Source organism: Limanda limanda, chromosome 15 (assembly GCF_963576545.1).
Source record: "Limanda limanda chromosome 15, fLimLim1.1, whole genome shotgun sequence".
NCBI classification, from domain to species: Eukaryota; Metazoa; Chordata; class Actinopteri; order Pleuronectiformes; family Pleuronectidae; genus Limanda; species Limanda limanda.
The window spans coordinates 23,613,304-23,627,693 of record NC_083650.1 but is presented as its reverse complement, the minus strand read 5'-3'; the positions used below and the strand labels follow the sequence as shown (position 1 = coordinate 23,627,693).

Here is a 14,390-nt window from a genome sequence, read left to right as displayed (position 1 = left end):
CTCAAAAGAGATGCATATGGCTATTTCCTGAAGGGCGATAATAATGCTGCAGGGAAAATTGGGCTACATAATTATACAGTTACCTCTTGGAAATCCACAAGTCAGTGCATCTTTAGGTAGACATTTGGTAACAGTGACAGGAGGGGGTATGTGCATTTAAAGAAATTTGAGGGGACTTTGCCTTTTTCCATGTGACCATCAAGCTATATCTGACCACCACAACATCACGTCTGAGAGATTCAAACATTAATATTAAACCATCATGAACACTTTTACTCTTTGGACAAAGTAGAGCAAATTTAGATCCATCCAGATATTTTGTACTGTAATTATTAGCCCTTAACCATTATTTACCTTGTTATTCACAGCAGATTTAATACGGATTAAATATACCCTATCATGTGGCTGCAGTGGTCAGTTAGCATCTACTGGGTTTATTCCTTCTAAATGCTGAGCATTAATGCGATAGCAAGTGCTCCTTCAGAGAGCTGCCCTGTTTGAGTTAAGGTGACACAGACGCCAAACATTTATTAATTCTGAATTTATTTAGCAATGTTAGCTTGTTTTTATATACTGCTGAGAAGTACAAGACACAAAGCACAAGAATCTCAAAATTACCACGGCTTAGTCTACAAAGTTTCTTTCATGTAGTGTACTCTGTAATTCTGCCTGGAAATCTACAATGGCCAACGCCATAAACATTTAAGAAATATACTAAATGCAGCTCATGATACAGCATTCATGTCTTCGGAAGGTTGATTCCTTAAAACTACTCTATCAGTCATTTGGTGGCACTAGTCTTGAGTGTGGCAACATTATGAATAAGTAATTCTAGTTGGATTAAAGGCCATCGTTGGCTCCATGTAGCTCGTTATAAAAAGAAGAGGAAAAGGTACACTTATGTAGGACTTTTTTTTTTAAAAATGGTTTGCACTCTCATTTCACTAAATAACAATTGCTCAATGGCCTATATGTTCACAAGGTGTGAAGTAGCAACATTTCCCATTAGGTTTGGAAAACTTTCTCCACCCCTCTTTTGCTACTTCAGTTCAAGTGCAGCAGTCCCCTGGCTTGGCATGCAACGGCAGTGTGGGTCACCCTGCAGCCTGTTCAGCTGCCAGAGCTCTTTGTGTACAAAGATGTTAATTGGTCCTAATCCGCTACTAGAAGCTGTTTTGGTAGCCTGACCTCGCACCCTGAAGGACACCTTGGTGTGAAATACTAAAGAGCCCATTCAAGTGCCAGAGAAAAGAGGCACAGAGCATTCCAACACAATTCAATTTCCCAGCTGAAAAGAGGGGAGAACTGGAGGGGTGGAGGAGGCTGGAGCTCAGATGGAGATGAGGGTGCATCATCAATCTGACAATAAATGGACGCTACAAAGCAGTGGCTGCTGTGATGTGCAGCTTCACAATCACGCCTTAGCCTCTACTTCAAGGGATTCCCACAGCCCCACTGGACAAGGGAATGCTAATTGCCTCAATTCCTGCAACCAACTCATACTCGCCTTCCCTTGCTTCACCACATACACACGACATGCAACAGTGAGTCGATAAACCAACATGATGAAGAGTTGCTTCTACAGACATGCACTGAACTCCAGAGAACCACTGGACGTTCTCCAGAGGGGCTGTAATGACCCTCTTTCTCCTAAAGCCATTTTCAGATGTGACCTCCAGGTAAAATCCGGAGAATTCGCCACGGAGTTTAGCCGCAGTTTGCCTTTCACACACATGCACAACGCAGCGGGAGGTTCTCTGCACAGACGCGTTCACATCAGCAACAAATCCTCCACATCATTCAGGTGAGAGGTGGAGCAGACAAAGGCAGGATGTGACATTATCTATAATGTGAAAATATGGTGGGGGGGTGCTAGAAAGCAGCTCAAGTTTCTCCTGCCAGCCCCCTAAAAGTCTGCAGAATGTCCAGAGGAGCTGAAGTGGGACACATCGAGTGACTGGGTGTGTTGATGACGTTTCTAAAGGCTCTTATATACTACTACGTGTCCGTTTCTCGGAGAGGTCTCAGCGGGGGGCAAAGAGTCTTTTTGATTTTTACTTCTCCGACACTCTACGTCGGAAAAAATTCATCGCCAAACCCATAGGTGGCGCAACCCCATTTGGGAAGAAGAAGTCCACGTGTCTCTGTTTACATCGGTTAGCTTGCGTCCCACACACTGAACCATGGCAACTAACAGAACTAAATAAAGTAACACCCAGCGGGTCAAGATGCTGATGTTATCGTTTCTTAGCGCAGCGGTTCCCCGGTCTTGTTTCCGAACTCTGTTGCTGATTCCACAGCTTGAATCTGCTTGAGGCTACATGTAGCTAGCTAGCTCCCCTCCCAGCTAGCTTTCCCCCCAGCTTCCACACACAGTCAGCAGGACTCCCGACACTAACTACTACCCAGTGTTTGCTTCTAACCTGGCGGTATTATAGAAACAGTGTCATGATAGAAGTGGAATTAAAGTCGTGACGGCGGGGTTATGCACTGTTACCACCGCAGTTAGCATGGTGGCTAGCCTAGCCCGCTAGCCTAGCCTGCTAGCGCCGTTTTGAAAGCTCGTTCTAACCGTCTGTGACCGTGCACACATGTCGTCAGTGCTCTAACGAGCCACCGTCAGCCGGACAACTCCCCTGGCTTAACACACACGTCACATTAATCGTAGAATCGTAGTTGTGTATGTATTTATTGTGAATCAGGAAGTTACAGGTCCGGAAATGACGTCGAACAGAAATGACGTTGTACGGAAATGACGACATACGGAAATGATGTCGTTCGCGGACCAATCACAGCCAAGAGATGTCCGCGGGCTCTCCGACACAACACGGAGAAGTTAGAAAAATCAGACCTGTACGAAAAGCTGTCCGAAGCACTCGGAGAGGGCGTTTCACGACGGATAGGGCGGTCTTATCTATCCGTTTTACAAAATACGCTCAAGCATAAATTGGCCTTAACACATGACAGATGCAAACTTGAGAAAACTAAAATAATGCAAATATGACAGGATGAAAAATCAGAGCCAAACATGAAGACACAATGTCAAGTGGTTTTTTTGTGATAAGAGCCGACGCCAGTGTCGCTATGATGTAAGAACATGTAAAAAAAAAAAAAAAGGAGGTCTGCAGCTAAATTGTTCCTTCCTCCCTCTGCTTGATGCACCACCCCCTTATCTGTGTGGTTGTGAACGCGTCTGAGTGGAGAATGTTGCGCGGCATTGTTCAAATCCTCCTTCAAGTCTGAAAACAGATTCTGACTCCTCAAACTCATTTCATAGCCTTTGTTTCTCTTTTGTCACTGTCAAGTTGATATTGACACTGATGGATGAAGGTAGTAGGGAAGGTAAAGTAGTCAACAACAGGGTGAAAACAAAGATGTGTACCTACAATGCTGGTTGGGATTTATTTACCTTCTTTTTCACACCTCTTACGGCTGGTTAAAACAGTTCACTTTAACAAAAACTCACAACAAAGGCTGTGGGAAAGGATTAGTAGCTAAGATGATATGAAGAGGCAGAAGCTCAATCATGAAGTTATAGGTTTGGCCAACCGTTATACCACACTCATGTCATGTGTGTGTTCTGAGAATTATAGAGGTTACAATATAAATGATTGGAGAGACAAGTCCACAGTCGGGCTGTAAAATGTTCAAAATAAAATCTAATTAAAGTATCAGCTTCAGTAGAAAGTGTGTAATGTCACACAAGCCAATAGTGGGCAAACAACTACATATACATCTTTCTGACATATCAATGGATCCTCATCGTGATCATAGACTATGATTACAACAAGACTGCTTGATTAACAGTTGTCTACACACATATTCTACCATTACTGGCAATAACTCATCCAACTGCAGTTATCATTGCTTCTCCTTTCATCTCTGTCAGATATTTTCATAGGTATAAATACTTCAAAGATTGACACTCCTTTCCATTATGTTAAAAACTGTTTCTTCTAATCAATGTTGAACAAATTGCAATTGCATTCTGCAAAATCCTAGGTGGCTATACACAGTATCCAGGATAGACACACCTCTGGTTTGACAGATCAAAAGTCCTTCTCCTAGGTGTTTGACACCCCTTTAAAATTGAGAAAGGCTTTTAACCCTGTAGGTGCACAAGTACTCTGTGTAAAGAAGACTCCTTACCCCACTGTACTGATTGTGAGGAAGTTTCATAAGTCCATGGCCTGCTTTTTTTGTAGAAAAACTTACAAAATGTAAACTTTCAATGTAAAAGGAGCCAGAACAAATTCCTGGATCTGCCCCCTTAAAGAGTCCATATTGTGTAAAATAAATGTTCTGGGCTTTTACTATCCGTAATTACTTGAATGGGGGTCAGTAGGCCACTGCGGCAGATTCAATGCCAATCTGACAATGATGTTGGTGAGATGAAATATGCAAATATTTATAGTGACTTATTATGCTTGATCTTGACCATCAATTCAACACTATGTTGAAGTGCTAAAGAAAAGACCCAATTGCTTTCCATTTCCTAGAAGCTCTGCTTTTATAAGACAGAAGCACAAAGATGTTCCTGGTTAATTTATTGCACTACAACAGAGCTCTTGAGAACTATAGTGCAGCGCGAGGGAAGTGAACAGAGCATGGAAATTGAAAGGGAAAAATGTTTTGAGATGATGAGATTGAAGAGAGTGCGCCAGGAAGAGAGTCATATTAAAAGTGCATATATCTCTTAACTATCAGAATATATTATTAGTAACAGTAAAGTGCAGCCAGACGTCCATCTGGCCTCTCATTCAGTGGACGTTCAAATTAAAGTACATTAGTTTCAGTGTAGGGGGCATTGGGACAATTACATTGCATTACAAAAAGATTTATGCTTAGAAAAATAGCCAATTGTATGTTTTTAATATTTGTATACACCATCTGCAGGATCAACGCTCACATGAGCAATGACCATAGTGCAATAATTCAGTTTGTATTGTATCATCTTATGTCTGACTTATGGATTTTCTGTGTGGTCGCACTTTAATTAGTACAGTTTGTACTCTTAATTTAAATTTAAATGTCTACTATGTCTGAGTGCATCAGTGGCTTGCTACTAATTAATAATGATAATAATGATAATTATAACCTGGTGCCACTTTGAATGTCAGTATATAAAAAGGCTAAACCACTGATACATTGTCATGCTACTGTTGAGTCCAAAGGTAGGGGAAGTGAAGCAGTGGAATGGGGAATTTCTTGCAGTTGAAAATACATACTCACTTCTCTAAATGATCCAATAGTTTGTCATAGCAAGGATGTCAGGAAAATAATTTTCAGTGGTCAGCGAAACAAGTGTGCCACTCACAGGGATGACTCTGTGCTCAAGCAGCAGACAGAAATAGTGTCAAATCCTTAGCCCACATTTGAATGTTCTTTCATGAAAAGAATGGCAAACGCCCACGGGAGAGTCTTTTTCTCTAACTGACAAACTAGCTGTTTAAGCCTAATTAGAATGTGGATTATAGAACTGCGGCAAAAATAACATGGATTTTATTGAAATTACTTTCAAAGTGACAGATGAGACACTTGTTTATCGTGACTACACATTATTACAATTAGTGCCTTGCTACATGTCTTTTCATTGCACTAAATGACAGAATGCACAGCTAAAACAAAGACGAGACATTTCGTGGACTAATAGCTTTTGTCACATTTGACATGAGGGAGACAAAGGCCTCGTAAAAGAAAAGACTTGGTCTGATAGGAAATGTCTTTATTTGTTTATTTTTCATGCTCTGTCTCGCACTGGCTTTTTCAATAGCTGCCTTAGAGCTCTGTCAAGTCAAAGAGGTGGTGAACAACCATCTCATTATCGTGATCTTATAGACTGGTTGATGCCTGGCAACTGGCTATACTGAACAAAGTCTGTGTGATTTCCTACTCTCCCCATTGTTATTACAGTTTGCTTTAACACCAACATGAAAGAGGGCATGTGTTCTTGTCAGATCTTCATTTGGAGATTCACCAGCACACTTATTCCAGGTCTGATAGAGGACATGTCCTGCCCCTGATGAATCAAGACAGAAATTCATTTGACAATGACTGACTATGACACCCTTTTTCTAAATCCTGCTCTCCTTGATTTGGTTCTGACAACTCCCGAATCCTCAAATTTCCTGGCTCTCTCAAGTCTCAAAAAAAACACCTGATGTTACAGTAGACCTTTGAAAACTGTTTAGGTGGTGCGAGGTTTTGGACTTGATAGCCCGGAACCTTTTTCCGGATGAGAGTCTCTGGAATAGGTGGTGACCGGGATGGGAAGGATCAACAATGACCTTGCCTGCTCTCTTACTGGTCCTGGAGTGGAACAAGTCTAGGAGAGCTGTTCCAGTCGCAGCCGATGACCTTCTCAGCTGATCAAATGATCCACTGCAGTCTGCCCTTGTCCTTGGCAGTGGAGGCAGCGAACCGGACGGTAATTATGAGGTGAGGATGGACTCAATAATGGCCGTGTAGAACTCGACCATCACTTTCTGCAGCATGTTGAATTTCTTCAGCTGCCACAGGAAGAACATCCTCTGCTGGTCCTTCTTGATGGTGGAGGTGATTTTCTCTGCCCGCCTCAGGTCCAGTGCAATTATAGTCCCCAGGAATCTGAAAGACTCCACCGTTTTTAACTGGGGAGTCGCACATGGTGAGGGGGGGCGGTTTGGGCTGGGCTCCTCCAATAGATAAACAACTATTGTTTGATATGCTCTATAGCAGTGGTCACCATCCCGTCGACCTCAATCAACTGGAAGTGGTCTCTTCACAGTCGATCCCTGTAATGCTCTGGACTCACTGGCTGCAGTTATCCGTTGTTCACACATGTTCGCTACTGGCGGCAGAGCTGCAGGTTAAACTACTGCATTTCCTTGAATTTGTGTATTAAAGGGACTCTTACCTTTGTTGCATTTGAGAATTACAGCACATTCAAATCATCCCGCCTTCCTCCAATGCCCCACCCCCTCGTTCCCATCCGCGGTGTTTTTTTGAAGAAACTTTATTTACAAGCAGACCTACCACCCAATGCCTCCGCGCACGCATGTGAGTTTTTGTTTACCAAAGCAATGGATTCGGTAAGTTATATACATTTACATTCACATATGATGACGCGGGCCCGAATGCGCCACAAGAAGCAGACGGAAAACCTGCATGTCCATGCAGCAAACAGACAGGTCTGTCGGCCAATAAGGTCCTTCGGTCCGAAGAATTTTATTGGTTGAAGTTTTCACTAAATATTATGAGAGTGAAATAATTGTTTGTTTTTACTCCTGGTGGGTCTGTCTTGCATTTTAGAGTGTCATTACCTTATTAATATCAATTTAACCTTATCCAAAAAAAGTGTAAAAATGCAACAAAGGTAAGAGTCCCTTTAAACTTTACCCAAACTTATTTATTTACGTACACAGGAGTACATTTATACAAGGAAATAGTCATATTTATGGCCATTATCAAGGCAAAGCCTATGTAAAAACATTGTGCTGCAGCCTCAGCTCCTCTGCAGAGATGAACCGAGAAGCTGAATTTTGTGCATTGAGCAGATTTTGAGAATATGAATTGATATAAATGTGAATATTGTGCATTGAATAGATTAAGTTGCATTACTGTCTTTCTTTGTGTATATTTATGCTCGTACATTGAGCATTTAACAGAAATTGCTAAAATAAATATTGCCCTCCTAAGTGGTTTTTTGGAAGATATCAGGGTGGTAGATAACAGATTATGTTTGGAATTAAAAAGTGATCTTTGGCTTGAAAAGGTTGGTGGCCACTAATGCATAGTCTTTTCTTTGCATAACAAATCACTGTTCAATGCAATACGTTTTAATCATTCCACTTTGTGTTCTTCCACATGACAACAGCTACAGGGAGAACATTTGAAGGCAGCACAGGCAAACGTGGAGGAAAGTGAACATTACACAGACCGTGGTCATTCTGAACAGGAGATGAGACAAAACAAGGAGTTCCTAACGGGTTTGGGTACGAAAAGTCTGACCCAACAGAAAAATGTCCGGACTGGACCTCGCAACAGATTCAAAATACCGCTAACCTACAGACAGTGTCTACAGATGAGAGCCACAAAATTACAAAACAAGAACTAAAAGCCTGTTGAAGGTTATTACAGGATCCCAAGTTTTAGAAAAATTGTAGCGTACATTGAATGCTCAAATAGTGGCAGAAAAAGAATCATGGTTTATCAAAAGAAGGCCTATATTGCAGCAAGACCTTGTAAAAGCTTTACAGCTAAATGCATCTCCTCCCCAATTGATGCCAACTCAAAACATCCCCCATGCTTATCTGTTACATTGAGAATTTAAGCTAAGAGTGCTATGATATTTCCACAGCATTAGTTCAATCAAGAACTCGGCCACTTTACGCTCCACTCGGCTGATTTGGATCTCAATTACATTAAAGAAATACTGTTTTAGTTCACCAATAAACTTGGTCCAAGTCTCACATTTAAAATTTCGAAAGAGTTGAAGTGAAAATAATTAAAATCAAAAGCAGAAAGATAGAGCAGCAGAGTGATATGACAAGCTGTGAGAATAATAAATATATATTGAAATCACAATGGGTACATTGCAGTCTGACAGCTATGCTTCCTCCTATCCTCACTCCTTCATGCTTTGGCCCCTGATCAATGGCAAAATGATAAATAATAAACTGCACTGAGATAATAAGCAAAATTGAAACCAAAATCATTGTAATGTATTGATCAGTTGTTTATGAACTTATGATTTACTTATATGAACTGCAAAGGCACTCGGATCACCTATACCTCTGTCAGAGCCAACCAGTCCCCTTAAATTCATTGAAGCTTAAAGCCTCAAATTAAACTGACCATATTTACTATAAGGAGATCATCTGGAACAAGAGGATAGGCTCCATATTTGTTGTGTGCACTGTCCTTATTTTCCTCCGAATACATTGTATTGTTTCTGCAGAGTTTGTTTCTCCTCGTATATATCACCTCATTGCTTTTAGTTAGCCTACCAACCAGATGCCCTAGCAGAAACAAGCATTTCCATTGGTTTGGAGAGGAATCGTAGCAAAATGGTGAATCACAATGATTACCTGCGAGTATGTGTACTCTTATAATACCTGGCCTCTGTAAAAGCCTCTCCTATATAAGAATAGTATAAGGGATATTAAAGCAAAAGTATCTCCTCTAACTGGCCACAGGCACTTAAAACATGACACACATATTGTGAATGCAGCACCTAGAGTATCTGAAGAGCACACAAAAAGTTTCCTGACACTTACTTGGTGTTTATCATTTGGGTTTGAATTGCTGCCTCATCATCAGAATGGACCCGCTGCTGTTTGGTTGTGTGTTTGATGAGAGAAAAGGGCACGGCATTCTGCTACAACAAAATTTGAGAATTTCAAGAGTTGTATGGTTAGATGTTTTTAGGACAAGGGTTTTATCCCATGTTGCACCCGCTCTGCTTAGCTCTCAGATGGCCCGAGCTCCATTAAGTAATTTCCTTCCAGTTTGCTAAAAACCTTTTAGTCTTTGCTTGCCTCTCTGACACTTGCACAAAGAGAAAGCCATCACCTTGCTGGCTTCATAGCTTGAGCATGGCTTAGCGTAAGAGCATAACGATAGCATAATTAACATCGCCGCAAGACTCAACATCAGGCTCAGAGAGCAAAGTGCAAAACAACTCAAAAAAAAATGGTCAAAACTTCCTGTGTTGAATCAAACCATGTAATCAGCACAGCCAGAAAAATGAACAATAAGGCCAAAACAACACAAACACAACTGATGACTGTGGTCAACAAGGTAGATGAAGCTAGATACATTTTGCCTTTGTTATATTTGAGTGGGGCAACAATGGATCAATCATCCGCACCTTTTCTTTACAGAATTTAACCACTCCCAAAGCAGGATGCTTATCCAAAACCCTGTAATCATCATAACCCATGTGATTCTCTCAAACAATCAAAACAGACGTGTATAGTTTGATCAAATTCCTGTTCTGTTTTAAAGGAAAGATGACTGAACTTAAAATACTGCAGTGATTAGCAGTCAGATAAAACCCTTCAAAGCGTGAAAGCACCAGCTCCCCCCCCCGCTATAATCCACACTTATCATGCAAGTGCTAATAAACCTGAACCATCACAGACTGCTAAAACGCTCAATGTTCAAACTCTTCAGACTAATGAAATTTCAGACAGATTAACCCACTCAATACAATTTTGGGTTAACTCTGGATACATCAGGACTTTCAGCTAAATTAATTTGAGTTATATATTCAAAAGGAAATCATTTAGATGATACGGAAAACAGAAAAAAGATTTATAGTTTCCATGTTAAGAGTCAGTTTTAGGCTGCTCTTAAATCTATAATTCATGTGGCAAACAAAACTGTTTTTTAATCATTTTAATTTTCCAGGATCAAAATGTACCTCATTGACTTAATACTCCTTTCTCGGAAAAACAGCACTGATCAAAATTAGAATCAACTTTTTGCCAAACAGTGAATAATTATTTTAAGAAAAAGAATATATCAATGATTAAAGCTTCTAAAATGCGAATGTTTGCAATCTTCCTTTATATTCTATGATACAAAATAACATATTTGTATTGCGAACTGTAGTCCGAACAAAACAAGACATTTGAAGAAATCTGCTCTCCTTGTGTCAATATGTAATGGCCATTTCCAAAGTTTTGCTGCCATTTCATAATCAAGAAATTTATGAATAATGATGATAATTACTAGTAGCACTCCTAAATATCCAATAAATCTGCTTGGCCTATTGCTTTCCCTCTTCTGCTTTCCCGTCCTTTCAATATTTAGTGAATTAATACCTGCAAACCTAATCTGATCATTTTGTTTATAGCACTGTTGTCAAAAATATTTAGGATTTGATTTCACAGTTTCATGCACTTACAACAAAAAATGAGCAGCCAAACTCTACATCCTAAACTCAAATGAATGTGTTTTCAGTGGCTCAATGATTTAGTGAACCCTAGAAACCTCAGATAAAAAAAGTACTGTGTCAGTATACAACAATATTTATGTCACTGTTTTGCATTTAGCATTTCCCTTTTTACTTCACTTTTTATATTTTTTATATATTTTTATTCAGAAATGTTTATCTCAAAATAAATGTTACTTTGTATAAATATTGGTAAAAAGTGAAGTAAATAAGAAGTAAGCAGTGAGTAAATATATACTGGTTTCCCATTTTTTATTGCTCTCCTATGCATGTTGTATTTATTGCGTTTTTATGTTTCTATGTTCATTGTTTGCACCAATAACCAGAGCAAATTCCTTGACGTACTTGGCAATAAAATACTTCTGATTCTGATGTCACAAGTAATGCTTTTCTTCTACGTATTGAGAAACATTTGAAGCAATATTCCATTTCAACAGCACAAGACAGAGTACTCCTGTGGGTTATATTAAACTGCAGCTTCCCATGTCTCACCACTGCAGCCTGCACCACTCATGTGATCCAGTCACATGATGGAGACACCGTCCATCTGTCAGCATTATGTTCTTCAATTCGCTAATGCTGCCAAAATGTTGATGCTCATCATTGATAAGATGGCTGCTCAGTAACTTAAAGCTTCAGGAGCAGTGAAACAAAAAGTCACACGTTTCCATCTCAACTCAGCACATGAGGAAAAATAACAATAATTTCCCGATATCTCATTCATTCCTGAAGCTGCCCACCGGTCAGCTGACTGCCTGTGCTAGCTAATCCACTGCGCTGTGACATTTAGCTGCGACAGATCGTCGTGACGCTACGTTTGTGTAACTCCCAACAACAGTGACAATCATGGATTTACCCCAATATGTTCATCCTTTGCCCACAGCAATATTAATTTTCCGTTTAACTAAAGCGTTTAACGACGAATGTACGTCGTGACACTGTTAGCTACAGCCAGCTAGCATGTTAGCTTAGCTGGCTGTAGCAAATGACTCGAGTGTGTGTGTGGCTGGTTGTGTAAATGTAGGTGAAACAACGAGTTGTGTCTATAGTGTCATTCAATCATCACACAAACCTGCACTCATTAGCCGGGGGAAAATACCACAGTTTATTTATAATCGTGATTTCCGTTTAGTGACATCTTCGCTTGTTAGCTTGCTAGCGTTACTGCCCCTTCATGCTGCATTCAAGTTCCCTGGGAATATCAACAACTACATCATGTGAATTGAGTATTCTATACTTTATGATCATGTTTCCACTCTCACATACGATTAAATTACACCCTCTCAGCATACGTATTCATGTGAATACATTTTGCACAAAGTCAAGACTATTAAAAATGCAATCCAGTTATCCAGACCCAAAAAGTCCCTTGAATCCTAGAAACAGCCACATTTCAAGGTCAAAAACCATAATACTTAGTTATACAACTGAAGGGGCCAGAGGTTGGACTTAGTCTGCACAATTGTCCTCCGGAGGTTGACATTAAATACATTTCCCTACGAAATTCTCGTATTCCCCACCGTCCCCGTGTCATTGAACGCAGCACCCTTGCTAGCCCCCCGCTACATCCAGCAGCTAATGTCACATACTTAGCCTGGGCTGAGAGATGTAGTTTCTGGTCACAGCCTGGGTGTGAGTCCGCGCTGCTGCCGCCATGCCGTTCACATCCATCGCCCTGTTGGATACCAGTGTTGCCATGTTCGAATACAGAGGTTGAGAGCCGAGAAGAAGCGATGCTCGCTGCGCTTTGCTCGCTGACGCTGGTTGATGCAGATGACAGCACAGCAATGGTCATATGACTTTGAGGAACCGGAAGTTGGATGGAGCCCCTGGTGTGTGCGTGTGAGCAAAATAGGATTCAGCTTGGTTTCACATTTTTTAATCACGACACGTTTCTAGAGCATGTAAGATAATAATAAACAGTCTCACCACAGGAAGCATAAAAGCATAAGCATTCCTATTCAAGATTCAAGATTCAAGATTTTTTTATTGTCAAATGAACAGAGATAACATGTAGTCACTGTCAATGAAATGCTTGGGTCACACACTCTCTTTAAGCAATGCTCAGTAATTTCAACCCAAAATAAATAAAATAGAAATAGTATAAAATAGAATAAAAAAGAATACAATAGAATAACAATGAAATAGATATATCTAAATATATATCTTTACAGATGAATATATATCTTAACAGATTCTTTTTTCAGGTTGCTAATATTAAATATAACAATAATAATAACTTTAATAATAATTTGGATTGCAATTATCTTAACAAGGTAATAACGTGCTTCACAAAATCCAGTGCAAAATATGAAAGAGGAAAAAATTAAAGGTATTCAATTCAGTTAAATGTTAAGCGCCAAATCTTAACATGAGGTTGAGACCTTAAAATGTATGGAGATCCCGCAATGAGCAGCACTTTAGCAACTGCCTGGACTGGTTGGGGGGAGTAGAGAAAAATGGGGATGAGGGAAAAGAAGATAGAGCGATAGGGGGGAAGCAGAGCAGCAACAGTTGTGTTACCATATTGTGTAGCCTAACCATCATATTTAAAGGGATATCTCACTGAAACTTTTAAATTCACTCATTATGCCAATGGAGGTGTGGGTAAAGTTTTTGAGTCCACAAAACACTTCTGGAGTTTCAGGAGTAAACAGTGTTGCAGCCAAATCCAATACAATTGAAGTAACTGGGGACTCCTTCTTCAAACATGAAATTGTCTGTGTTTGAACATGAAGGATATCAAAGGACATTTAGGCTAAAGACATGTTGTAAATTATGCCGTTTCAAGTTGAATTTTAATGTCTGGGCTTACGGACACTTGGATGAAACCACAGGAGCAGTATGAAGGCATTTTCTGTTTGTTTTTTTTCTGTTTTTATAAGTTTGATAAGTGGTCACCAGTTACTTCAATTGTACTGAATTTGGTTGCAAGGCTGTTTACCCCCGAAACTCCTAAGGTGTTTTGTGGACTCAAACCCCTTAACCCCTTAATGAGTAATAATTTTCATTTTTGGGTGATCCCTTTAAGCTTGCCTTTAAGCTTGCCAGTCAGACTGTTTGTTGTAATGAAAATAAGAATCTTCAGTTGTACCTTAGCGTCATCAGGTGTTTCAGCTTTTTAATCTCAATATTGTTGAAAATCCGATGCAAGGATTGGTGTGATATGACACCTACGGTTTGTTTTAGTTAAAAGCTCATAGCGGCAGTTAGTTACATGCTGCCTGTTGAGCTACTTGGAAAAAAATATATTTCATTTTGAAAGTTATGCAACTATTGGATGTCCAGATGAGGTTCATATCTGCCATCTTAAGCCCAGGCATTTTTACTAGTGTGTGTAGGTTATTAACCCAAATATGATTAATTACCCCATTCTATTCATATTTCCCAGTAAACCATGAAACTAAAGCAGCTAAAAGGATTTAACTTTAACTGGAATGAAATGCCCAAC

The 14,390-nt window shown here is 40.0% G+C and overlaps 1 protein-coding gene across 1 annotated transcript in view; it reads right to left on the bottom strand.

Annotated features, from left to right (window-relative positions):
- Positions 1 to 12,723, bottom strand: part of atp6v1ba (ATPase, H+ transporting, lysosomal, V1 subunit B, member a) — a 29,577-nt gene extending 16,854 nt beyond the window's left edge. The window contains exon 1 of the mRNA XM_061087153.1: positions 12,529 to 12,723. Coding sequence (XP_060943136.1) covers positions 12,529 to 12,637 — 109 coding nt within the window. The 5' untranslated portion in view covers positions 12,638 to 12,723. The remainder of the gene's footprint in view (positions 1 to 12,528) is intronic.
- Between the last annotated feature and the right edge of the window lie 1,667 nt (positions 12,724 to 14,390).